The 26,225-nt window shown below is 40.4% G+C and overlaps 1 protein-coding gene across 1 annotated transcript in view; it reads left to right on the forward strand.

Annotated features, from left to right (window-relative positions):
* Positions 1-26,225, forward strand: part of PIK3R1 (phosphoinositide-3-kinase regulatory subunit 1) — a 79,024-nt gene that overhangs the window by 48,017 nt on the left and 4,782 nt on the right. The window contains 15 exon segments of the mRNA XM_049768837.1: positions 4,180-4,199; positions 4,201-4,243; positions 4,246-4,272; positions 4,672-4,746; positions 9,134-9,265; positions 10,280-10,481; positions 10,690-10,769; positions 22,160-22,265; positions 22,934-23,032; positions 23,145-23,325; positions 23,712-23,837; positions 24,424-24,566; positions 24,770-24,946; positions 25,044-25,112; positions 25,734-25,904. Coding sequence (XP_049624794.1) covers positions 4,180-4,199; positions 4,201-4,243; positions 4,246-4,272; positions 4,672-4,746; positions 9,134-9,265; positions 10,280-10,481; positions 10,690-10,769; positions 22,160-22,265; positions 22,934-23,032; positions 23,145-23,325; positions 23,712-23,837; positions 24,424-24,566; positions 24,770-24,946; positions 25,044-25,112; positions 25,734-25,904 — 1,651 coding nt within the window.

Raw genomic sequence — 26,225 nt, forward strand, 5'->3', positions numbered from 1 at the left:
GAAGATAAATCTTAAGCTGATTTTATATGTATGCTTTCTGAGTGACCTGCTCTGTAAACTTGTGTTTTGCTTGGTACTCACCACACATCGACTGTGTATTTTGTATTTATTTTTCACTGCCTTGATGTTTTGTTGATTAAGTTGTGTGATGTGATGTGGTGCCTTCCTAGACTTAAAAAAACCACATCCTGCCAAATCTGTTCACTCCTAGTATGTCAATTCTTGCACATTTCATAAAATATCTAATAGAAAAGTAAGTTGACCTTTGTATATTCAGTAAAATGAAGGGGTTTGTTGATGGGGTTGAGTTGAAACAATGTTCATTTTGCTGCTGAATGTAAAAACATTCAGGCATTTTAATTGGTAATTGATCCTGTTGTTCCAAATAGAAGTTGTGAACTTTTTAAAGCCTTCTTGGTTGGGCCTGCCCACATTCCCTAGTTTACATATCTCCAAAGGGAAAGAGATTGAATCACGGAGAATTGTACTAGGAAATAGGAAATCCTTGAATTGTTATTTTTAAAAACATCGTCTCTTACACAGTTTACTTTTTAAAGCTCCCATTGCAAAACTTTGATCAGTTGTGATGATTCATACATTTGGATAGAAAGCAGTTTTTCTAACATTAAACAGTGGGAAATTCAGTAGGTATATTTTCAAAAGGAGTTACCCGTTTTTTCTACTGTAATTTTATAGTGTTTTTCTTCTTAAACTACTCTTTTCTTTTTTGTCTTTCTCTCCTTCCCCCCTTTGCTCCCTTTTTCCCTTAAATCTAGGCCCACACACATGCAAGGTAAGTGCTTTTTCCTCTGAACTATATTTCCAATCCCCTCAATATTGAGTTCAAGTACTTTGAGGAACTTCTAGTGTTGTTAAAGATACCCTGATACCGTCACAGTGCTTTTAAGAAAATTTTGTGCGACATGTTTAGTGGTGAGTGAAACAAATGGTATTTTGTAGCTCTGTATACTGAAGACAAAACACCAATTTTGGCTAGAGAAATATTGACATCTGCAGGAAGGTTATTGGTTATCATAAGGTTATTGCTTATCTTTAATTTGAATTAAAAAACAAAGACTGAAAGAACTTCATTTATATATAGTGTTTGCCAATTCAGTAATGGTTGCATGTTTCAATCACAGTTAGATGAAAGCTTTAATTATCACTTAATTTAACTTTCATATTTGCCTGCAGAATGATTGTGTTGATAAGATTCTGGAAGGAGATAAAGCTTTGTTAACTCATTTCATTTTCAGTTGCCAACTTTAAGGATTTTTAAATTGAATACGCCCATGACATATTTGAGGGAAGAAGAGGAAGGTTTTGTGAGTGTGTGTAAACCTGTGGAAGTTAGACTAGTGTTAAATCTCTAGCATCTTTAACTTTTAGTCTTTTTTTTTAAATTCTAAGACTTCTACGTTTGAGGAAAACTAGTGAGGCATTACAGTGGGTCCTAATTGATATTTATTTTACTGTTTTTTCCTTACAGTATTATTTTACAATATTATTGCCTGCCAAGTAAGTTACACAGCTAGGCAGCTCTATACCTATTAGTCTGTCTTTGTTTACCTTTATTATTATGTGCTGATAGGATGCTCCTTCATTTTTTTATTTTTATTTTTTTAGTAGAAGGCACTTAGGGGTTGATACTTACCTCCTCTGATAAACTTCTAAGCAAAGGGAAATTGTTTATACTTTTCTTCAGAAGAAGGAACTGGTATGCTTGCTCTTTTATTTTACAGTGGTTTTTTTTTTTTTTTTTACAAAAATTTACAATGTTTTCTTTAAAAAGACTATATTAAAGTTTCAAGATAGTTATCTTTAAAGTGGTTTTCATAGTATATACACTCCCATTTAAGCTTTTAGATATATGGGGGGGTGCATTGCCAGATATTTAATGGTCTCCCACATGGATCTGGTTATCATAATAGTAAATGCTAAAAAGTACTGATGCCCCAAGATTATTAGCTCCATTTCTGGATATTCTTACTCTGAGAGTGTGGGGTGGTGCTAGTTCTCTAGTTGTTAGGCTCAGGAAAATGTGGAGAGGTAAACAGCTGCCTACAAAAAGCAGAGGCTTATCTTTAGGAAGTCCAAAAGTGAGTGAGTGCTGAGAGATGCTGAGATGGAGTGATGAGCTTTGCATATCCACGTTGCAGAAGATGATAACCCCTAAGTCAATATCCTAATCCTCTGGGATAGCTAAAGATAATGAGGACTTTGTAGCACAGAGCAAACTTAATCATTTCTGCTTTTGCATGATATTTGCCCTTACTCAAGTTGCAGAACTTAAAACTATTTCAATTTAAATCAATTAAAAAAAATAAAACTACACTTTCTTAGTTTGAATAAGTTACATTTCAAATGTACCAGGGCCATATATGACTAATAGATTAACACAACCAATAGAACAACTGCCCATAGTCACAGAAAGTTCTGTTAGACACTAGTGTCAGATTTTATTCTGTAATTTAGCTCTTTGATCCTGCATAGTTGCAGTGGGTAATAGAGATAGGAGCACAATTACATTTTCTGTTTCAGGGCATATTCCAACCTAAAATGCTCTTAAAACAGAATTTCAGGACTAAAAAAAATACATAAATCAGACTGCATTCTAAAAAATAGGAGGGTTTTTGGTATCATGAATCTGTTAGTATAACGTTGGTATCCAAAGATAAACTTAATTAGACTTAATTAGAAACTTGCTTAATATCAGATGAATTGAAATATAGAATCATGCTACTTAAAATCTCATTTAACTATTTTAACATTCAATCTCAGATTTGAGGCACTTCCTCTGTAAGTGATGGCCCTGGAAAACTTTTTATTGATAGTTAATGCAGCAGATCATATATTTCTCTAGACTTGTCATTTTACTATATTTGTAGTTTGAGAAACTTATGGTGAATCTTCTTAGCTCCCCTTCTGGTATGAGGAAAAAAAAACTTCAAAAATGGTTTCATGTATTTTTAGAGGGTAAAATAACAAGATAATGTGATAAATAATTTTGAAGGCTACTATTTATGGAGTCCAATTTGATTTTTTTAAATATTTAAATTAGTAAAATAGTAGCCAAAGTTACAGGTAATCAGTTTATGATTTCCTTCAGGTTTATTTTGGATAGAGAATTGGTGTTGGGCCACACTCCATGGAAGTTGGAATTTGGTTCCAGAAGTGCTCAGGATACCTTGAGCACCATGGATCCAACTGAGGTCAGCTGCATGCAGTGCTAGGACTTTAACCCCTGTACTGTCTCTCCAGCCTAAATCCTGTTTCATAATCTCTTAGCTGACCAATCTGCAAGTGAATAAAGGTTTCGGTCATAGGTACACAGGAACTTAGCACGTATGCTTTAAGTGACTATGTTTGGGAATTTTGGTTCAGATAAGTCTGCTGACATTTGGGGGCCTGAGGGCATGAGTGTAAAAAGAGGCCCAAGAACCTGTGCCCCATTTTCCATTTATAATTTTAGTGTCAGGGCTTAAGCCTGGGTTTGTTGGTTGTGTGTGAACACCTTAGCTGTCTTTCTAGTCCCAACCTATGCCATTTTAAAGTGACAAGTCATAATCAAAAACTGTTCAATGCAGCCCACTCTAGCTTCCTCTGTAAAGAATTTGCCTCCTAGAATGCTGGAAAGCCAGAGTTGAGGATAGTTGTGGGAAGGGAGAGTCCTCAAAGTTCTGTCCTAGAGTTTGGTGAGTTGAACCTCAGTCCATCCCTGGCTTTGTTTTACACAACCAAAGCTTGGGCATCCATCCCCAGCCCGTGCCTAGGGCTTCCCATCCCACCCCCACCCTACAGTAGCAGTTATGAGGTACTACAGGACCGTAAATTCTGAGTTATAGTTCAGTGTTTGGAGTATGTCCTAGGGAAGAAGCTGGTATGTTTTTTTCCCATTGCTTCCTCCAAACTTATCACACTGAAAAGAGGCACAAGTTTTATAGCATAGAGCCAATGTAATCATCCATTTGCCTGTTGACCCTTTGTTCAGGCTCTAGAAGAGGGTCAGGACCCACGGCAAGGGGCCTCGCTTATTCTAGCCTGAGTTAGTGACAGGCACCAACAAATATCCTGTATTGTATTTAGGGCTTCTTATTTTGTATGTGTTTTATATTTAATTTTTTTTCTTATTTGTCTAAATCATTGGATCACCCCAAGTTCATGTGATTTTATTTGCAGCTTTGACACTTCCAGATCTGGACTGAGCAGTTTGCCCCTCCTGACATTGCCCCTCCACTTCTCATCAGCTAGTAGAAGCCATCGAAAAGAAAGGTAATATGACCTGTGGGAGGACTTGATTCAAATTGTTACATGCTCATTGCATAGAGGTTGGGATTTATTAATCTGTGTCTAGGGTGGTCATTAAATCCTTTTTGTGCTACACATGCTGTACACACAGGCCCCTTGAAGCTGTATCCTCTTGTCTGTGACATGGACTACTAGATCAGTGTGTAATTACTGTATGGACATGATCCCACTCTTTCTCATTGTAATATAATTAACTTGCTTAGTGGGCAGTTAAGTTTGCCAAATTTATTTGATGAGCCTGATAAGATTAATAGTAGGAATTAACATCCAAGAATATTAAATATACATCTAGAATAAATACTGGATACAAGTTGGAATGTCTTTCTAGCAACATGCTCAAAATGAATTTGTTCTGTGTCCTAGGTCTGGAATCTTCAACTCTCTACAGGACCCAGAGTTCTAGCAACCCAGCGGAGCTACGACAGCTTCTTGATTGTGGTGAGTGTCACGGAGGTAGAATTGCACATTGAAAGATGGCCATTACTCACTGCATCATGCAGGGACACCAGGAAACCTTCCTCTGCAAAGTTTAGAGTTTGAAGGAACTAGAAATCGTTGTACCTTTCCATCTGCCCTATTAGGATATCAAACAAGCCTGTGCAGACCTTTGATGTTGGTCTCCTGACTGTGGGGTGTGCATGCAAGGCCTGCCTGCAGGCAAGTTGATATTGCTCACTGCCAAGAACTTTAGGATCCTGCAGGAATTGCAGAGGAGAAAAACAACCTCCTGGGATTTCTTTATTTACCACCTTCCTGTGGCAACTGCAACTGGCAACATCTAATACATCTGGACCAGTTTTAAAAATATTCACAAGGTTTTGTAATAGTTTATTGTAATAGTTTGTATCTTCACAAACCTTTTTCTTCCTTCTTTTTCTTGATTTCTTCCTTCCTCACTAGCAGGCTATTTCATATTCATATTATATTTAGTTAAATAACACCATTAAAGTAACAAATTATGGTAACGTAATATTACATAGTATGCTGGTAAGGTAATTTTCCTGTGGAGGAAGGAATAGAATAGACTCTGGTTTATAGCATTTCTGCTCATTTCAGTTGTGTAAATCTGCCTACCCTGGTCAGTTGAAGCTATTACAATACTGTTATTGAAATCAAATTGGGAAGAATTTAGTAAAACTACTCATGTTGAACTTCAGTATAGACCAGCTCCAGCACACCACTGGTTGTATGACATTGATAAACTCAGTCAAGGAGTGTCTTATTTGTCTTTGCAACCTGTTGCCAGGTCAAAACCCAAAAACCCAAAACAAAAAGCCAAATTGTCCTGTATGAATAAATGTCCTCATCCTTGTAGTAGCTCATTTTCTATATTAAACCTAAAGAATCTCTTAAGTTCCTCTCAGTACTTTTTTTTTTTTTTAAAGAAAAATAATTCCGCCTCCTTCATGTTATTTTCACTGAATCAAGATGTTTATTTATTTTTGGTTTTGGGGCCACATCTGGTGGTGCTCAAGGATTACTCCTAATTCTACACTCAGGAATTACTCCTAGAGGTATTTAGGTAGTAGGGATTGAACCTGTTTAAGCCACGTGCAAGACAAGCACCCTCCTATTGTACAAGTGGCACAGCCCCTGAATTGGGATGTTTAAACACAAGAGTAAAACTTGGAAGAGAGAATTTTGTAGATCTTTTACAAGGCATGCACATTTGATACTCAGGTAATAACAAATTGAAGTGTGAGCAGCTTCAAATTGGAAGAGCTTATGAACATTTCTAGAAAAGATATTCTGGGGATAAAAAAATTTGATTATCAATAAATAGTTTCACTTGAAAAGCCACCACCCCAAATGTTTGAAGCTTAAAAAGAAATGTATTTGACTTTTTTTTATTTGACTTTCCACTTTTCCTTTGTACCTGGAAATTTGTCTTACTCACATATCAAAGGATATCTCATTGGAAGATGGGCAGACACCTCAATGTGAAAAGTCTTATTTTCTCTTGTAACAGCTTTACCTGGGTGGTAAAGAACCACTTACTTTGTCCTACCCAGTTGAATTAAAGATACATGTTTTGGTCTCAGAGTGTTGGTCAAATTGAACAGTGTAAGAAGTCACAGGAAATGCTTAGATATCAGACGGATGAAACAGGTGGTGAAGTCTTTAAATGTGACCAAATACAAAATAGTGCAGTTTAGGTTGGAAAAAAAAAAGTCTTCAAACCACCTGTGAGATGGAATAAATAAACCCAAATTCATGTCAGTAAAAATTTGACAGACAGCCTTTCTTCCCCATTTGAGATCAAAACAAACAGGTTTCATTTGCAGCCCCGTGCTTTCATTGTTGCATGCAGTGTTGGGCTCAGCTTTATCTACTATTTATCTACCTATTTAGAAAGATAGGCTATCCACACTTTTCCCAACACAGTCCACAAAACATTACATAATATGCTGGAAGAAGCATAGAAATAAGACACAAACTTTTTTAAAAAAGCATGACTTTTAACTAGTTTTGTGACTTACTTGTGCTTATAAAGGACAAAAGTCAACAGTCCACTTATCGACAGCTACTGAATTATTTTTATTTCATCTACTCACTGACCTTATGAAATAAGTAATCAGTTACTGCAAAGTGGCAGGGCTGTAACTTGCATCCAAATTGTCCTGAATTCAAAGTTCTTATTTCCCATCCTCCTGTATTGGGATATTTTTTCCTATTACTTTCCTATAGATTTCCTTTGTTGTTTTTTTCTGTATTTTGCCATGGCATTTCCTTGAAATTACCATTTCCCCTTACCATGAATTTGAACTTCATGTGTCCACATAAACATAGATCTATTTCTTTCAGTGGGTTCTGTATTCACCAACCTTGGACTCAGAATCCACAATTCTGACAGACATTAAGCCACATCTGAATTTCTAGCTGCTGAGAGGAGAGGGTCATTTAATCTCAATTTGCTAATGAGTTGTTCACACATCAAGTATATTTTTGTTGTTTGACTTGCCTTTTATCTTGATATGTTTTGGTTTCTCTTAAGTTGTTAGGCATTTCATCCTCATCCCAACTAACATGTTGGTCCAGGTCACAACACTGTCAGATATATAGTAGCATCCATACCTCTACCCACTGGATACCAGTAGTATCTTCCCCAGATGACAATCAGATGAACTCCTCTCCAGCTACTACCAGTGTCTCCTGAGGAATGAGGCTGAAGCAACAAAATGAGGCCCCTACTCAGAATTATGAACCAGCCAGCAGGGAGGGGACTCCATTCATTGGAAGGAGGACTTGTCTGGGACCTGTCATGAGCAGACTCAGTGAAAAGTGGGGAGAGAGTGTCAATTCCTTCAACCCAGATCAAAAGATTAGGTAGCTCTTGGACAGCAGTTGTGCTTTTCTTTTCTTTCCTTTTAAGCTATACAGTTGTGTATAGCTCTTGGAAGAAGACATGTGGGTAATTTTAATGCAAAGAAAACCTTCAAAAGCCAGAAACTCCTGGGAACATTGTAAAATAAATAGAATATACTATGTGACCAACATGAGAGGACTTTGACATCAGGGAGCTTATACAGAGCCCCGTGTGAAGTTACTTTATTCAAAACCTGTCCAAGAACTTTGGAATGCACCTCAGGTATATAGAAAGGGCTTTGGTGAGATGACATTACTCTGTGAATGATTTCTAGCTCATTTCACAAAAATTTGCAGAGCGAGAGTCACTGTGGGATGCAGGAAAAGCATTGAGGTAAGAGCAGTGTAGGATTGCCTGGTAGGAAGTTACATGTTCACCCAGTCACACTGAATGAGGAGAGCTGAAGGATGTGGCCTCATACAGATGGTGGCAGAAGCCCTGCCTGAGGGAAGGATTTGTGGAATTATCTGTGTCTTCATGTTCACTATTTCACTTAAAACTCATCATAATGTTTTAAGATATTCCTTAAGGGCTATGGGTTTTCTGGAAGATGACAGGTAACATTTCTGGCATACAGGGGGACCAGTCAGATTGTGGGTGGCCATGAAATGTGCCTGTAGTGACACACAAGAGTTTGGTCCGGCATTTGCACAAGTAGTTGTGTTACTGTTTGATGTCCAACCCGTATGCAAAGATAGATCAAAGAGCTATATTCCACACACTGAAAAAAGAGGTGGCAGGTCTCCAGTTGATCTCTATAAGACATCTAAGCTATTTATGCTTTGCTGCTTCACTTTATTTTGACTTTTGACTGACCCCAGTAGTGCTCAGGGCCCCCCACCTTAGGGCCTCCTCCTGACACCATGCTGGTGGTGGTGGTGGTGGTGGTGGTGGTGGTGGTAGTGGTGGTAATGGGAATGTGCTCCCATAGGTGTTTGGGGAAATGTGGTACCAGGAACGAATGAAATGAAATCTGGTTCTCCTGTATCATGTATTATAGCTTCTGCTGGATATATGCCTCCATTGTCACAACCCCTCTTAGAGAGAGACCCCAGTCAAACTGGGTTAGAAATCACCCTAACAGCCTCACTCTGATTTACCTCCTCCACAAATATTGTCACTTCTTGGACTTCTGGAGTTAAGGCTTCAGCATAGATTGTGGCTAAACATGAGAATTGGAGACTTCTCAGGGGCATTGGTTTTGTTGTTCTTATCCCAGAGACTAAGTACATATTTCTAGCCTCACAGACAGTATCTTCATGCTAAGGAATTACTGGATGGGGGACAGAGCCTCTGAAAGAAAAACCACATTCCACTCTAAATACCAGAAACAACCCTGGTGAGACACACTGTGTAGAATTCCTGGGTTTGTCATAGACTTGTTCTCATATCAGTGCCTTTCCAGGAAATATAAAGGAGGCTTGAACTTTTTTTTCTCCATTGTGTTTTCTCTCCTAGATGCTGCCTCTGTGGACTTGGAAATGATTGATGTGCAAGTTTTGGCAGAGGCTCTCAAGCGCTATCTTCTGGACTTACCAAATCCTGTCATTCCAGTAGCCGTTTACAATGAACTGATTTCTTTAGTCCAAGGTTCGTTTTCTCTTCTCAAAAACTTCACAGAACCAACATACTGAGATCTGCTTGTACTTGTAAACACTATATTAAAGCTTCTTACAGAGAGATTTAAAAAATAATATTAGTAGGTATCCTCCTTCCCTGCCACCCGCAAATTCCCTCTCTTACCAAGATCTCCAATACAAGTTTCAGATTCTCATTGGCTTCGGAAGACTCTCAACATGTTGAAATAGCTAATTGTTAACCTTTTATCAGTAAGAACCAAACTGATGACATAAGTGAAGATCACTATGTTCCAGGTGCTATCTTCAATTTCAGGAGACCAGAGTAGGACCCATTCCAGGGAATGTTCTTTTGTTGGTTTATTTTGGCCACACCCAGCAGTGCTCATGGAATACTCCTAGCTCTGCACTCAGGGATCACTCCTGGCAGACTTGGGGCACCATATGTGGTGCTGGGCCTCAAGCCCTGTAGGCTGCTTGCAAGATATGTGCTCTATTATACCCTATTAACTTCATTCCCTGCAGGGGACTTCCTTATCCTAGACTCATTCCTAAGGGATGTTCTTATCATCCTGCTGGAGTGCTATTACAAACTGTTGAGGAAAGAGGGCTCTCTGTGAGTGTGAAGAGCTCAGTTAAAGAGCTTGGGGACAGGAAATTGTGGTTCCTAACCTTCAAAGTTAAAACCTGTGGTACTTATCTGATGCTCTTCTGAATTAGCCAATCACACTTGATGCTGCTCAATAGAGAGCAGATTTCTGCTAGTACACCCTGAACTTCTGTGGGTTTTTTTTTTTTTTTTTTTATTTTTTTTTTTTTACATAAACAGAGTCTTGCATTTCCATTTGACCTAGGTTCTACTGTCTCACAGTGCCTTTTTTTAATTAGAAGAACTAACGCGCACTATCTACCACTCTGACGCTTTTGTCTTAAATAACTCCTTTTTTTCTGGAGCTAAAATATTTTCTGGGGTTAATTTTTGGTATCTAAGAAACAGCTATAAATCATTTTTTTTTTTAACTTATAGAAGTACAAAGCTCGGAAGAGTACACCCAGCTGTTGAAGAAGCTCATACGGTCACCGAACATACCTCATCAGTATTGGCTTACACTTCAGTATTTGCTAAAACATTTCTTCAAGCTCTTCCAAATCTCTAGCAAAAATCTCTTGAATGCACGAGTACTCTCTGAACTTTTCAGCCCCCTGCTCTTCAGATTTCCTACAGCCAGGTAAGTATAAGAAAAGAGACATGTATTTTGGATGATGAGGATAGTACTAAATTGATAGATTTTTAAACTTACTGTAGATCCTAGCTAGCAGATGTGTGAATGTATCTTTTCCCTAGACACATTCACTTGAATGTTTGTAAGTGAAATTGAGTTTACTGTTTAAATGGTGACTAGTTAAATTGATTCTTTTTTATTTTCTTTTCTGTAGTTCTGAGAATACTGAACCCCTCATAAAAGTTATAGAAATTTTAATCTCAACTGAATGGACTGAACGACAGCCTGCACCAGGTAAGCCCTTTTAGATGTTTAAAATTCTTACTGGTCAATTTTTGGACTCTGAGAGATGGGGGTTTTCATCCTTCGCTGAAGTTAATGGTTTTCTGGTAGAATTAAGATCTGTCGTCTCGTTTCCTTGTGCCTTAAAGGAAAAAGTAAAAGAGCTGAGTGACCATGCATGTGGTAAATAATATTCTGATTTCAACATTTCTGGATTTTATACGGCCTTGGTTTTACGATGAGACCCATTCGAGGAGTTCTCTGTGCTCCTCAGCTTTCATGCTTCTGGTTGCTGGATTAATTCTGGAGTTTATTTTCATTGTTGACAATTTTTGTTTTTCTTTCTAATACTTGTAAAGTAGGGGATTTATAATTACTATATAATTTAAAGTATTTTGGAATGTGGCTTTTGGAAGCAGGTATGCCGCGAAACGTCTGTCCAAATAAACATTTTCAATAATGCAAGCAGTATGAAACCAGGGTGTTCGCGGCGGCAAGTCAGAGCAAGCCAGACACTTCTTTGAAAGCAGGCTGGCTTTCAATTAGCCATTTAACAAAGCAGGAAATGTAGACCATGTTAACTGTGGAGTTCATTTCAATGGGTGTATTTTTCCCCCGTTAGGAAAAGTCAAAACAACAGCCTTACTTTGTTACTCCCCTGTTCAAAGTTGTAGGTCCCTGAGATTGACTGGTCCTTTCGTGACTAGGATCCTATAAATGAAGTAAAGTTTTAGGACAGGTAGAAGGTGTTGCTAGACTTAAAGCAACCACTGTGAATTTATTACTTGGTCTAGGTAGCCTGTACAAATACATTTATCTCTGTATAAGCAGACATGTGGATGCTATTTATCTTGTGTTGGATAATGGAGAATTAAGTTGTACCTTAGTGGGTATGGCTGTTACTTAGACTTAATTGTTTACTTTTGGAATGGGCAGACTTAGAGAGAAGCAAGGGCCAGGTAAATCCCAGCTATAATCACTGATCAAACTTGGACTATCCTCTGGCTGCAAGTAACAGGAAGGGCTTCTGTGACTGGCCACAGTCTATATAGTTCCAAAGGTGAGAGAAACAGCAAAAAGTTTCAAAGGTGGGTGTGGGACATCTAAGAAGTGTGTCGACAGGGAGGGCCTGAGACATTAGTTCATAGAATGACAAAAAGGTTTCTGTACCTGTCACAACTTGGGTCATTTGTGACTGGATTTGAGGGCTCTGAATGAAAGCAGAGAAGGCTACCTTTGGATTCTAGGAAAGTAGGAGGAATGGCAGCATGGAGAGGTAATGAGAGGACAGAAGCACCTGGGCAATGTGACCTGGGGCCATTGAGTGACAGCCACACTAATCAATCCCATGAGTGGTGAAGCATGAAGAGGAGCAAGAACAAAGTAAGACTCCTCATTCAGATTTTCACTCTGGGTCTAGTCTGCTCACTGGTTACTCCTGCAGAGAGGGGGACATGGAGAGTGAACCTCAAGCAGGGTTCATCTGATATCCACAATTTTATCACATGGAACTCTTAAGAATTTCTACTCTATCTGATAATAGTCTGTTTGGTGGTGAGGTTTGATCACACTGTCTTTCTTTGGTTACATGCCTGCTCAATTTCAGGCCATTTCCCCCAAAGAAAAAATTTTCTCTACAGTTAACTTTAATAATGCAAATGTGTACTGTAGCTTGTACATTGTACATTGGGGTGCAAGACCTCACTGACCTACCTTTTTTAGTAAGAAATTGGCATGGCTGTTTGCTGGACCATCCAAAGTTCAGGCAGCCTCTTCAAAAACTGGAAATGTGGATTATGTTAAACCTTCATTTGAGCCATTCTTCCCTTTGTGGAGTCTTGCTTAATGTTTCTGAAACTTAGAAAGTCTTAGGGGATGAAGTGGGGATTCCAGTGTTAGTTGTGGGAGTGTATATGCAGCCCATCCCACCCCTGTCCCCAGAAAGTGCATCCTCATCCTCCACATCTTTATGTTTGGAAATAGCTCCAGCAAGGATGGCTGGCAAGGCATCCTAGTTAGGGGAAGGATCCCTTCAGCCTGGCTGGAATGTCCCATCTCATTGATTGCTTCATTTTGCTCCAGAGCATGCTGCTCCCCAGAAGGCCTTCAAGAAAGAACACTGGTGCATTTTCTGGGCATTGGTTATTAATCATTCATTTGCACTAATGCTGCTCTTGGGAGTAGAAATGAGTGCACAACTGATAATCAAGTTGGTGTGACTGTGATTGAGAGCAGGTGGGTATGAGAACATGTAGTTGGTGAATTCTGAGGGTACCTGAGTAGGCTGCAAGCTCAGAGATAACAAAGGACTTGAAATCTGTCTTGAGGAAGAATAGGTACAATTTGAATGATATTTTGATTCAAGGAATTTTAGAGATTTATTCAAAATGAACTTCATTGTATGTAATTCTTGAAGTGTGTGTATGTGGGCCAGGGATAAATCTCCAAGGCCTGGGGACATGCTGTGCTCTGGCAGGCTGGTAGTTTAGTGCCAGAGCCTTAGGATTTGGTGCTCTGGGTCTCTAGAGCCGGAGACAACCTGGAACATATCTAGTAGTAGTATGGGGTGGGGTGGGAGGGTGGATGCTTGGTGTGCTGGAGCAATAGTGCCTTGCACTTGACCAACCTGAGTTCTATCTAATACCCATATGGACCCCCATAAGCCCTGAACACCATAGGGTGCTATGTTTACCCAGTTTATAAAAACATTTCTTGACGGGTCCAGAGTGATAGTATAGCCTTGCACAGAATATGGCATCATATGTGACTCCCCAAAACAAACAAAGCATAAAAAATATAGTCCTTGGAATGACAGTTTAAAAAAAAAATCATGCTTGGGTTGAGAGCACTGTTGGAGCTAAATTCCCTTGGACACAAAGAAACTGGGCCTTGAGGAGCCTGGGATCCCCAAAACCCTCTCTTCTAACTAGTGCGTAACAGTGCGAACAGTCCTGCATACCACCTACTATTCTGGCTGCATCTCCCCAATGTCTGGAATCCGAAACTTTCATGAGCCATTAGGGCTGCTTTAAGCAATTAGACCAAAAAAGTCCCCTGACATTTCCAACAAGGAATAAACCTGCCATGTGTGAATTTTGGCTCGCTGATGGTGAAGAGCCACAGTGATGTGTTTTTTTTTTTTTCTTTAGTGTTTTGGAGGTGAGGCTCCCCCACCCACACACCTGATCTCATCCTGCCCCAGAGGGGGGGTAACAGTTGGAAGGTGCCTAGAGCTAGATTTTAGTCCTGGCTCTTGTTACTTGCATTTGTCATTCAAGAGCTCTGTCTTTTGGTACTGTTTTCCAGTGTAATAGTGTAATTGTGTAATAGAAATGATGTCCCCTTTCATGCATTTTTAGAGGACTAGAGGAGACCACGGGAGCTACACTCCTGTCCCTAGAAGAGCATTCTGCTGCCTGCTCTGCACTGCTTTTGAAGGCTTTGCCAGAGCTGCCCACTTCCACTTCCGGCAGTTTCAGCTCCTCCTTCCTGCAGATTATTAGCTACACACATGCATTGCTGGGAAGTGCAGGGAGGCTTTTCTCTGTGTGGGGTGTCTTCTGGAGGAGGGAAGGGACCTGGAGTTCACTGACTACAAGCAGGTGCACCTTGGGACTCGGAGCCTGAGCAGCACCACCCACTTCCTCTCAGTCCTCCTGCCTCAAGTTCAGGTTCTGAGCCTTCTTCAGGGCTTGTATAGCCCTCCCAACCCTACCTCAAGTTCCTTGCCTTTCACAAGAGCTGGCACCCTTCTGGTTGGTTTCATCTCTTTTCTGTTTCTCTAGGATAAAGATGTGTTTCTTTGTCATCTCTATCATTTCTTGTTTGTGGTTTGGGGCAACACCCTGCACGGCACAGGGCTCACTTATGGTGGTGCTGAATCCACAAATCCTGAGGCTGGTGACCTGCAGGGCCAGCTTATTACCAGCTTCTTTCTCTCCAGCCCTGTTTTTGTTTTATTTATTCTGCTTCCCAAGAACTTATTTGAAGGATGAAGCAAACTTGGGAGGAGTTTTTCCCTCTGGAGAAGAAAAGTGTGGAAGGTTAAGCCCAGAATTAAACACTCAGAACTTTGTACCAATGTTGTCGCTATCTTTGTGTACCTAGCAGTCTTTAAAAAATTTCCTGTCAACCATCATCAGGTTTTCTAGAATCATTAGGATTGTTACGAAGGGTTATATTTACCCTACAATTCTTCTGTGTCTGAAGTCTGAAGTAGCCTTCTATAGGGCAGCTAAGGTAAAAACATACCCATTTAGCATAGGATGCCTTTCAGTGAAACCCATTATATGGGTATTTACATATTTTAAATTTCATGGATATATTCAGAAATATTAATATAATTGAAGTCTAATATTACACCCTCAAGCACAAACTGGAAAAAAAATGGCTCTTTTCCCCTGCCCTTTGACACCTGTCAGAGTTCATTTTTAACCACCAGTGCATTGCAAAACATTTATCCTGAAGAGCCTGATTCATAAATCTTGTTTTAAATGATCTGGGCTTGGTTTCCAACCAAATACGAAGGTAGATGAAAATGACTTTCATTGAGTTTTGCTTTGCTCTTATTTATATTTTTTATTGGATTTAAAATGTGGTCTGACATTTGAGGATTGTATCAAAGGAGAAACAAAACCTTGAAAAAAATAAACGATATGTAGATGGTAGGAACAAACAAAAAACAGAGGCCAGATTTGGTTGTCTTGGAAATTATGATTGTCTTCTGAAAGAGGTACTTCAGGGTTGAGGTTCTAGTGGGGTACTTTCCAGTTTTTCTTTTGTTTTCACTGGGCAGCTTCTGGGACCAGGGACCAGGAGGGGTGTCCCAGGATGAGGTTGTAGGAGTAGCTGTAGATTTTGCAAGGCTAGAGGCACAGCTTTGCAGGTAAATTTGTCAAATGTGTGGGTTTTGCATGTGCGTCGTTGTGGGCTGCTGAGTTCAGCTGAGCTTTTCCTCTGTGCAGGTCATTTAGAGTGTGAGATGTGGAGTCAAGAACTGGTATCATCCCGCAAGGTTCTTTGGGCCCAAACTATCTTAACTTTATGAAAGGAGGCATTCATGTAACCTTTCTGTGAAGACATTGGTTCATGTGTTTTCTGCTTAAAAAAATCTTGTATCCATAGGATATTTTTTTGTTATTTTTGTTTATAAATGTTCAAAAAGCATTTAGGCTTTTGGGGGACCTAAGAGCTAATTCAGGGGTTAAAACTTGTGTTAATTATAGCTGACCCCAGTATAATTCTGGGTATCCCTTGGTCCCCGCAGTATGGCCAAGTATGGCCTAAACTCACCACATCCCCTGAAAAGGAACGAGAGAGACATGATGCCAGGTGAAAGCTTTTTTGTGGAGTATTTGCCATTTGATGGAGATCTACATATATTAGTGTTTAGTCTGTAATGCTCAGTTATACGTATTGTAATGGTTAAGGAGCCTTTTCAGATTGGATTGCCCCTTCTGAGAAGTATGATAGAGATTTTGACTCTAAATTAATTTTCACAAAAGTCTGATGAAAGGGAGCATGTGAGACCCAGTTTTTTTTTATACTACAGAACGAAACATTAATTTTCAATTACATGTTACTGTAAGTTTTCTAGTGACTGCATTTTGGGTGGCACTTGGATAATACAAGTTAGCAACCACGTGGAAAGATAGCTACTGAGTTGTTCAGGGTCCTGTGCATTTGATTATTTATTAGTAATTGGGGAAGTCACGAGGGTTAAGTGATGATTGGACAATTCTGTTTATTAATTGTGCGAAATACAGGACTGAATGCGAGATGAATGCAATGGAGCCTTTCTCTCCAGCAGAAGTCATGCTGCACTTTTGCCAGCAGAGGGCTCCCTTTTTAAACAAATAAAGAGCCTGAAGGTCTTGCAGCTAGCTCACTTTTCAAAGATTAAAACTGAATGGGAAAAGTCTCAGGTCTGACTTGCAGTCATATAGTGAAACATTTATGATAGATGATTGTATATATTGTAAGGGATTTGGTTGAGGCGAGTTTTTAAATCTGTTCTTAAGATTTTCTTCCTGTCATAAAGAGCATATTGCATCCTGGTAATTTTTTTTCCCCCCTAAAACAGAAAATAGGACTAGAGAAGGAGCACTGTAGTCTTAGAAGGTTTTGACATGAAACATGTGAATACAGACAGGTATGATTACAGAGACTGGTGTTTCAAAGGCTTCTGGCTTGAGAAAGGCTATTTTTAAAAGTAGGGCAAGTTATGCAGCCCAGTACACCAGGCTATTCTCTGAGCTAACCATATGTCCCTGTGAGCAACTGCCAGGAGCTGGAAATGTACTCAGGGGTTTTTTTTTTTTTTTCTTTCTTTCATTGGAAAAGTAGATTTTTTTTTTCTTTCGCTGGAAAAGTAGATTTTTCTATCAATTGCACCAAAAGAGAATTGTAACATCACTTTTGTAGTGAGATTAGCAGTACTAGCTCAGACTTTGTGAGCAGTCCTTGCCTGTGCTTTTCTTGGTCAACGCCAGTGTTTAGCAGCCTCTTGCAGTGAGAAAATGGACATGACATACAGTCTGAGGCTATTGTTGGCAGAACCCAATTTCTTAAAAGAGAATGTTGAAAAGGTAGCTTTAAAAAAAAAAAGCCTAAAAAAATAGGGAGTAGAAAAGTCATTTTTTCTTGTAGGTATAACCTTTTCTCTTTTCCTTTGCATGCGGCTTGGAAGAAATCCTCTGATTTCCTTTCCTTGTTAAGCTTCACTGTATTTGACCAAGGGAAATGGGCAGGGAGGGGCAGGTCTTGAAGGGAGAGGAAAAAGAAGTTAAGGGTCCTATGCTGCCACCTTGCCACCCTCTGGGTCAGACTGGTATACATAGTTCATGAGGGAATTTCGCTAGGGTGATGGGTCATGGCTTTGGTTTTAAAGTTCGTAATTCTGTGACTTGACATAGCGGCAAGGTTTTTGGAATGACACGGAAAATTTCTTAGGTTAAATGTCAGTTCTTAGAGTAGTAGCCAGTTGCCCCCAGCCCAGTTTCTGACTCCAGAAATCCTCCAGAAAGAGCTGACCCTGTCTCCACTCCTCTCTCCTCCTGGCCCGCAGCAGTGGTCTAAAAACACTGCATGCAGGCTTCTCTCATAGCCTTAGGGAGCTGAATGGCAGCATATATGTGAGTTGAATTTGACATCCTAAAAATAGCTGCACACTGGGGCATCTGCCTCCCCCTTTGAGCGGAAGGTGGTCCTGGAGGCTCGCCCCCCCCTGCACGTTGACTTGGGGCTCCTCTCGCGTGCACCTTTGCAGAGTCGCTCCCCCCTTGGGCTTGCCCAGTACACCTGTGTGTGGGAGGAGGTGGACACAGGCATGGCATGGTTGTGCCGGGCTCCCGGGGAGGCTCAGGCCTTGACAAGCGAGGCTTTGATTCTATTTTTGCTGAACTAGCTCCGCCACTTCCTGTGTGGGGCTGCGCATAGTGCCTCGTTTCACGGCGGCCACTTGAGCCCGGCTGAGCCCGAGTGCGTGCCTCCGCCGCAGCAGCCCCGGTTCAGAGAGACTATTTTCGGGCTCCTCCTCACAATGGCCTTCTCATTTCCTCGGCGAAAATGAAGCCAGTCGGGCTGGCATCGGCCACTTGTTAGTCGATGACAACTTTGACTCGGACCGGGGCTGCCCTCCCCTCCCCACCCCTCACCCCAAATCCCCTAGCTCAGCAAATATTTGAACCTGCCCAAGTTAATCATGAAGCTGCGATCTTTATCTAAGGGAGCTGTGCAAGCGCCCGAGCTCTTTCCCTTTCCTTCCCGGCGGCGGGACCCACCTCCAGTGGGCTTCTCTCTGGAGAGCCGGCAGTGAGCCCGGCCGGCTGGGCTGGGGCGGTCCGAACCCCGGAGGGCGGGCAGGGATCCTGCCTTGCAGTCTGTCCTTGTGCACGGGAGCGTCGGGGGAGAGACGCGGGGGCTGGGCCCCGAGCTGCAAGAAGAGAGCCTCTTGGATTTTTTTTTTTTTCCTTCACTGTCGGATACCAGCAATTCAAAGGGAAACCGCTGAAATGCATAACCTGCAAAGTAAGTTGCTTTTTTATTTGTGCATGTCTCAGAACCCTTCCCCGCTTCTTTTTGTGCTTATGTGTAAGAGGGGTGTGTGCGTGTATATAAGTGTAAATGGAAGTGTAAGTGAGAGCTTGGGGATGGTAGTTGAGGGAGAGACACTCCCTCATTCCTAGTTCCTCAAGGGGGCACAGTGTGAGGGAAAGAGGGGGTTTAGGTTGGAAATGGGGAGGGAGCTAATTACAAAGTGCTTGGCTGGTAGTTGGTGCCCAGCCAGGCCCCTGGAGATGGAAAATCACCTGTGTGCCGGCCCTTTTTTTCCTGCAGCACTTTGCTTGCAGAATGGGAGGGGGGCCTCCTAGGGGAGGGGCCGTTTCAGTATTTTTACTAAGCTAAGAAATATTTTCTAAATCATATCCCTCACCACTACTTTTTTTTTTTTTTTTACAATATTTTAAATTCGAGTTTAGGCTTACTTAGGCAAATAGGAAAGTGGGAATGAAGGGTATATAGGAACAGAGCCCAGAACATGCTGAACAGAAGTCATGCCTCTGCACCACTATTTCGGATTGTTGGTGATTCCATATGTGATAGAAAGTTTGGTGAATTTTTAGGGTTTCTGTCCCTTTAAGTGGTCACAAATGGGTGATGTACTCATGTGCATGGACCACAGATGGACACCGGCCACCTTGACACACACACACACACACACACACACACACACACACACACACACACACGGCTTACTTTCACATGCCTGTTACAAATGGGAAGAGGCACTGATTCCCTGTAAATGTAGGTTAGCATCCAGGGAGGAGGCAGTTATAAGCACAATAAATAGCTTTAAAGAACTAAAATCAGTAATAAGATTTATAGGGACATTGATTTCATTACATTAACTACAGTTAAAAAGGAGCAATATTCACCCCCAGAGTCAGGCATTGGAGATGGTCTGGGGAGGGGGGGGGGAAGCCCCCAAAGTGATGACATCACCCTCACTGTATTAAAGCTCAGTACATCCAAATGGGTTCCTCGATGAAATACTTGGCCATAGAACGCTTGCTTTGTTCTGCATTCTGAGGTATATATGGCCTCTTTATTTGTAAGATGAAACTTACCTTGACTAGTTTCATTAAGACAGTAAAAGTGAAATTTCCTTAAAGACATTGGCAGTTTTGTTGGTTTCTGCCAGTGCCTCTCTTCCTTCCCGTGAAGAATTTTCACCCTTAACTCCAGAAAACCTGGCTTAAACATTATGTATTTAATAGAAGAGATTTTTGTTCTTCTATATATATTTTTTTTAATTCTGCTTTCCAGTATGGAACATTAGTGACAACATTTAAGTTCTAAGTTTTCAGTGAATTATGTGAGGCTGAAATTACATGCTCGTACCCAGAGTTCCCAATCATTTGTGCTTTTAAAATATATGGTGGTATTAAAGGACTGTAAATATACTTAAAGTATATACCATTTGCACGCCTTTGTATGATTGTTAAGCTGAGGAATGACCGGCTATCTCTCAACCCAGATGCACTGGGGGAGAAAAAAAAGCTCCGTGCTGCAGCATATCAGCTCTTGTCAACCTGCCAACAGCGGAGCGTACCATGCTGCAGAGTAATAAAAAAGGGAATTAGAAAACTCACTGCTGGAGAACAGTCCCAATTAAATCCCTTTCTGAAATGGTGAGCATATAGACATTGCGGTTCTGTTACATCTAAGTTCTCCGGGAGGCTGGGACTGTGTTAAGGCGAGTGGAGATGAGAAATGATGAAGCAGGAGTGGTCTGGTGACATTTTTCTGACTTGATTGGCTGGGGTGTGTGATGTAATAGGTTACAGTGCAGCCCCTTATAGGTTTTAAAATGAATTCCAAGACACCATTACAAAGAAAGCCGGACTCTTTTCTTATAACTGAGCTCAGCCAAGGAAACTCTCGCACAAATGTACAACACTGTTTGGAATATGGAAGACCTGGATTTAGAATATGCTAAGACAGATATAAATTGTGGCACAGACTTGATGTTTTATATAGAAATGGATCCACCAGGTAAATCTGCGGTATACTCTTAGAAAGCTAATTTTGTGGCTTTTTAATTATTTTGACAACTGCCGTAACAGAGCCTTTGCAGAAATCTCGTTTTATTAATTTGCTCTAATTGAATAAAATTGGTTGGAACATAGCTTGAACATTAAATGGTGCGACTGCTTGTGGGAACCCGCAGATAAGGCTGATTGTGGAAACTGCTTGTTCTTACTTGAATGGATAAGAACTGAATTCCAGTTTTTCGCTGGTATCTTTTGTTAATGGATCTCTTTCTACTTTGCTTATATTGTTGCATATTGTTCCTTTAAGTTAAAGAAGGTCCTTTGTGCTGTTTTTTCTCTGCTGACTGTGGGATAAGAACAATGTGGCTGGGACTTTGCAGTGATAACACTTGGTACTTTAGAAAGCATGGGAAATATAACAGTGATTGCAACTCCATTCTAGGTGATTCTGAACTATTGAAATCAGATGCTGAGACAGTGTCTGCTGTCTCATGTGGAGATTCTGTAAAGGGGAAATGAGCTTGACTTTCCACAATTTAGTCTTTACAGAATATTCTTGAACCTCCTGAATTTTTTGCAAAAGTAAAAATAGAGAAAGTGTTTCAGAGCTCGGGACTTTAAATGGGGCTAAAAATCGGAGACTGACTTTGCTTTCTCAATTACTTTATTCCAGTATTAGCCCTCTTTCCAACTAGGACATTGAGGAATACTGCAGTTTTAACAGTATTTTACCTTTTGTCATATAAAAAAAACTTCTGGCAGAAGAGTGTTGATTTAAATGTCTTGTCATATTTTATCCTATAGACAGACTACTAACATGAATGTTAAGGAGATAGAGGTCACAGATGAGTTTCTTAAAGTGGCTTCAGAGAAGCCCCGCTTCTCTTCTGACAGCAGATTTGCTGTGGAAGAGCTGTTTGATTATCACAGCAGCATTTGTGGAGGACAGACCTGAGTTTGTCTTTTCTGATTAAGTAAGAAATTTGTGCCAACCTTAATGCTGCTCCTCTCCTATGGTGAAGGTTTCTTTCTGAAGATGAAATTTGACCAGATTAGAACCTTTAATAGAACTAAAATCTAAAAGTAGAACATACCTTAACTCTGAATTTACCTTGAAATTCATTGGCTTTGGCCACCCCAGTTTGTTAGCCTCAAAGCTGGTTTTTTTTCTTTCAGTTTCTTTTTCTTCTGAGCCATGCTCTAAAAGATATCTCTCCTTTTTTTTTTTTATCATTCATGTCTCAGAAAATGAGATAAATGTTACTTATCTACAATTTAGATCTCACTTACAACGTTCAGTTCTACTTGAGATTGCAAACAACTTTTCCTTTTCTACTTAATCCTCAGCACTGCCTCCCAAACCACCCAAGCCTGCTCCTGTAGCCAACAACAACGGTATGAATAACAATATGTCCTTACAAGATGCTGAATGGTACTGGGGAGACATCTCGAGGTAAGGCTATACAGAAACTTCTAGAGATAGTGAGTTTCAGAAAAGCACTAGCTTGCTAAATTCCATTTTTAGGATATCATCCAACATAAGCATGAAGCATAGTTGGTTCTCTGCCATATAACCAGAGAAGTCACTGGGCCCGGGAGAACTGTGGGTGCTGGATGCCACAGGAAATTAAATACTTGAGAAGCTTCATTATTGACAGAGATGTCAGGCAAGCACCAGGAAGAGCTGGCACTCTTGAGAGCCTGAGTGGAAAGTCACTCTCCATTAGACTCCATATGTCAGTGCTGTTATCAGAATAAGAGACACAGTTTTTAAATCTTTCTCTTCAAGGGCAAAAAGAAGTTGGGAAACCTTTTGGGGAGCCCGACTTCTGTTAAGACGTATCAGAGTGAATGGAGAGGAAGATGCAGAACACAGCTGTACCTCAGCTAGCCCAGTAGTGAAAATGATGGGTCTGTCTGTTCTCATAGCGACCTCCTCTGTTTATAAGGAGATGATATGAATAACTTTCCTAGGCAGAGAATACATTTAGCCTCATAGATGCAGTAAATAAATTGTAAAAACAGGGGTTAGGAGGAGGTAGAAGCACCCCCACTCAATTTTGCTGCAACCCTGCAACAGCTCTATAAATTACAGCCACCTCCTGCTCTTTTTTGCTCCAGGGAAGAAGTGAATGAGAAACTTCGAGATACAGCTGACGGGACCTTTTTGGTACGAGACGCATCTACTAAAATGCATGGCGATTATACGCTCACACTAAGGTGAGTAGAAATACAGATGAAATTGGGGTGTTGTAGTTGACATTAAAGCATTTTTGTTTAAAAAAAAAAAAAAAACAACACCTAACTGGCATTATAATGATTGTCTTTACAGAAAAGGAGGAAATAATAAATTAATCAAAATATTTCACCGAGATGGGAAATATGGCTTCTCTGACCCGTTAACCTTCAACTCTGTGGTCGAGCTTATAAACCACTACCGGAATGAATCTCTAGCACAGTATAATCCCAAATTGGATGTGAAATTACTCTATCCAGTATCCAAATACCAACAGGTAATCAAAACTGATATGCTCATCTTCTTCAGACAAGATACTTAAAATGATTAGAAACATTATTTGAAATGAACTGCATGTTAGGTAGCTTGAAAATCTTGTGATCAAATAAATAAATAAATAGTGGTCACGAAATAAATATCTTAAGATTCATTTTCTCACATCAGATTTTGGTGGGAGGGTTGGGCCACACCCAGTGACGCTCAGGGATTACTCCTGGCTATGCCCTCAGAGGACCCCGGGGTTCAAACCCAAGCCCACCCTGGGCAGCTGCATGCAAGGCCAAACATCCTACCACTGTCTCACATCATATTTTGTCATATAAGTTATTTGATTAGGGACTTTACCACTGAATTTATTTTTCTCTTGCTCTCTAATCTCTCTAGGATCAAGTTGTCAAAGAGGATAATATTGAGGCTGTAGGAAAGAAATTACATGAATATAACACTCAATTTCAAGAAAAAAGTCGGGAATATGATAGATTATATGAGGATTATACCCGTACTTCCCAGGTGAGTTTTCTTTGAAGATGAGATGAACATTTTAGAACTCTTAGTACCGATTGTCTGCTGCATTGAGCTTCACCAAACATTTGAGAATGGGTGGGGAAGGATTACTGTTCAACTAGTAATTATTTATGGTATTCCTGGAAATGTATCTTTACATGTTCAAATAATAAATAAAACCTATGTAGTAAGTGGTTACTGTTCCACTTGACTTTCTTCCTGATGGAAATTCTGAAAGGAAGAGGTAACTCTTCTCAGCCCTGCTTTGAAAAGTAGTGGCTTTCTGTGCTGTATTGTTTTCCCAAAGACTTAAACACCAGGTTATCTTGTATTGGGGGCTGCCAGAAGCAACATGAATGCCCTAATGGAATGGCCAAAAATAATGAAAGCTATTGGAATGATCTTCCCTAGATTGGGACAATTTTCCAAACACAATATGTGCTTCTTAACACGGTGACACTCTAATTCATAAAGGCCATTGCTAGAGTATTATATGCTAGATAGCAATATAGATCAACTGTCCTGGTACTCTTATCTTGCAGTAAGAAGTGATCCATGTGTTTTACATCTTATTATTACAATTGTGTTGCAGGAAATCCAAATGAAAAGAACAGCTATTGAAGCATTTAATGAAACTATAAAAATATTTGAAGAACAGTGCCAAACCCAGGAGCGGTACAGCAAAGAATCCATAGAAAAGTTTAAACGTGAAGGCAATGAGAAAGAAATACAAAGGTGGGTGACCCATGAATACTACCCTTGTCCGTGTTTGAGAGAACGTAAGGCCTCTCCACTATCTCAAGGTGCACTTCCTTGTTGTGCTTTGAACAATGAAAGGGGGAGAAAGAAGAAAATGCTGGGAATCCATGAACATACTTTAACTGGGGAGAGCACCTTTGTGGTGCACCTGATTACATAAGCATTTCCCTTTCCCATAGGATTATGCATAATTATGAAAAGTTGAAGTCTCGTATCAGTGAAATTGTTGACAGTAGAAGACGATTAGAGGAAGACTTGAAGAAGCAGGCAGCTGAGTATCGGGAGATTGACAAGCGCATGAACAGCATTAAGCCAGACCTCATTCAGCTGAGAAAGACCAGAGACCAATATCTGATGTAAGTAGTGGAGGTGGGGCTGTGTAGTGACTGATAAGGGAGGGTCATAGAAATTAAGAGATGAGTTATTCATGCACTTGTTTTAAAACTTTTCCAGGTGGTTGACTCAGAAAGGTGTCCGACAGAAGAAGTTGAATGAGTGGCTGGGCAATGAAAACACTGAAGAGTAAGTAGCTACTAAAGATGGCAAAGAGTAAAGATTTCTTTCCTTCTTATGTAAAAATCATTTCAGGAAAATGCATGACTAGCTTTGCTTTCAGAACAAGGAAGGAATGTGGAATGTCTTATATAAACTCAGCTTTGGTATCCAGAATTTTTAAAAGCAAAGTTGAGTGAAGGAGGACACCCATTAATTTTTCCCCCCATAGTGCTGTAAAATGACACCATATCCCTGAACTTTTTTTTTTTAATTTTTTTATTTTTAGGTTTAAAAATCCCTATTCTTTGGGGGAAAGAAAGAAAAATTATGGGTAGTATATTTTTGAAGTGTATGTTTTGTTTGAATGATTTGAAAATTGGCAATCCTCCTAGTCGATTTCCTGATCTAAACTGGACAAACAGGATTTAGAATAACCTTCCTTGGCCCAGTTAACTGGGCCTGCTACTAACTTTGAAACAAGAATAGCCCAACTTAGAACTGCTGACTACCAGGGAGATTGCATTTGAGACTTATGAAGCCTAACAGGCTGTCTACAGCCAGACAACCTGTGGTGCCTACTGGCTTCCTTGGGAGGAAGACTGAACATGATAAGGATCATTACAGAAACCTTCTCTCCTCTCTTTCTAGCCAATATTCGCTGGTGGAGGATGATGAGGACTTGCCCCACCATGACGAGAAGACATGGAATGTTGGAAGCAGCAACCGAAACAAAGCTGAAAACCTCTTGCGAGGGAAGCGGGATGGCACGTTCCTGGTCCGGGAAAGCAGCAAGCAGGGCTGTTATGCCTGCTCCGTGGTGTACGTATCTTCGGCAAACTCTTCCTCCTACACATATTCTGAGGAGTTTCCCTGTTTCCTCATAGCACAATAAAAATTTCTTTATGATTTAGACAAAATAAAAAAATGTCCTCATAGCAGATACTCCTGCCCATCACTTAACTATTTTATGTCTAGTACAAATCTGCTATTTGTCTTCCCCCTCCCAACCTCCCATTGTTATAATAGAAATAACAGGGCACAGCTTGTATTTGGCCTCCCAAGGCTAATAGTGTTGGGAATCTAAGGTCAGCCACACACTACCCACAAGGCAAAGAGCATGCCAGGAGGAGAGAGAGATCC

This window comes from Suncus etruscus, chromosome 2, assembly GCF_024139225.1.
Source record: "Suncus etruscus isolate mSunEtr1 chromosome 2, mSunEtr1.pri.cur, whole genome shotgun sequence".
Taxonomy (NCBI): Eukaryota; Metazoa; Chordata; class Mammalia; order Eulipotyphla; family Soricidae; genus Suncus; species Suncus etruscus.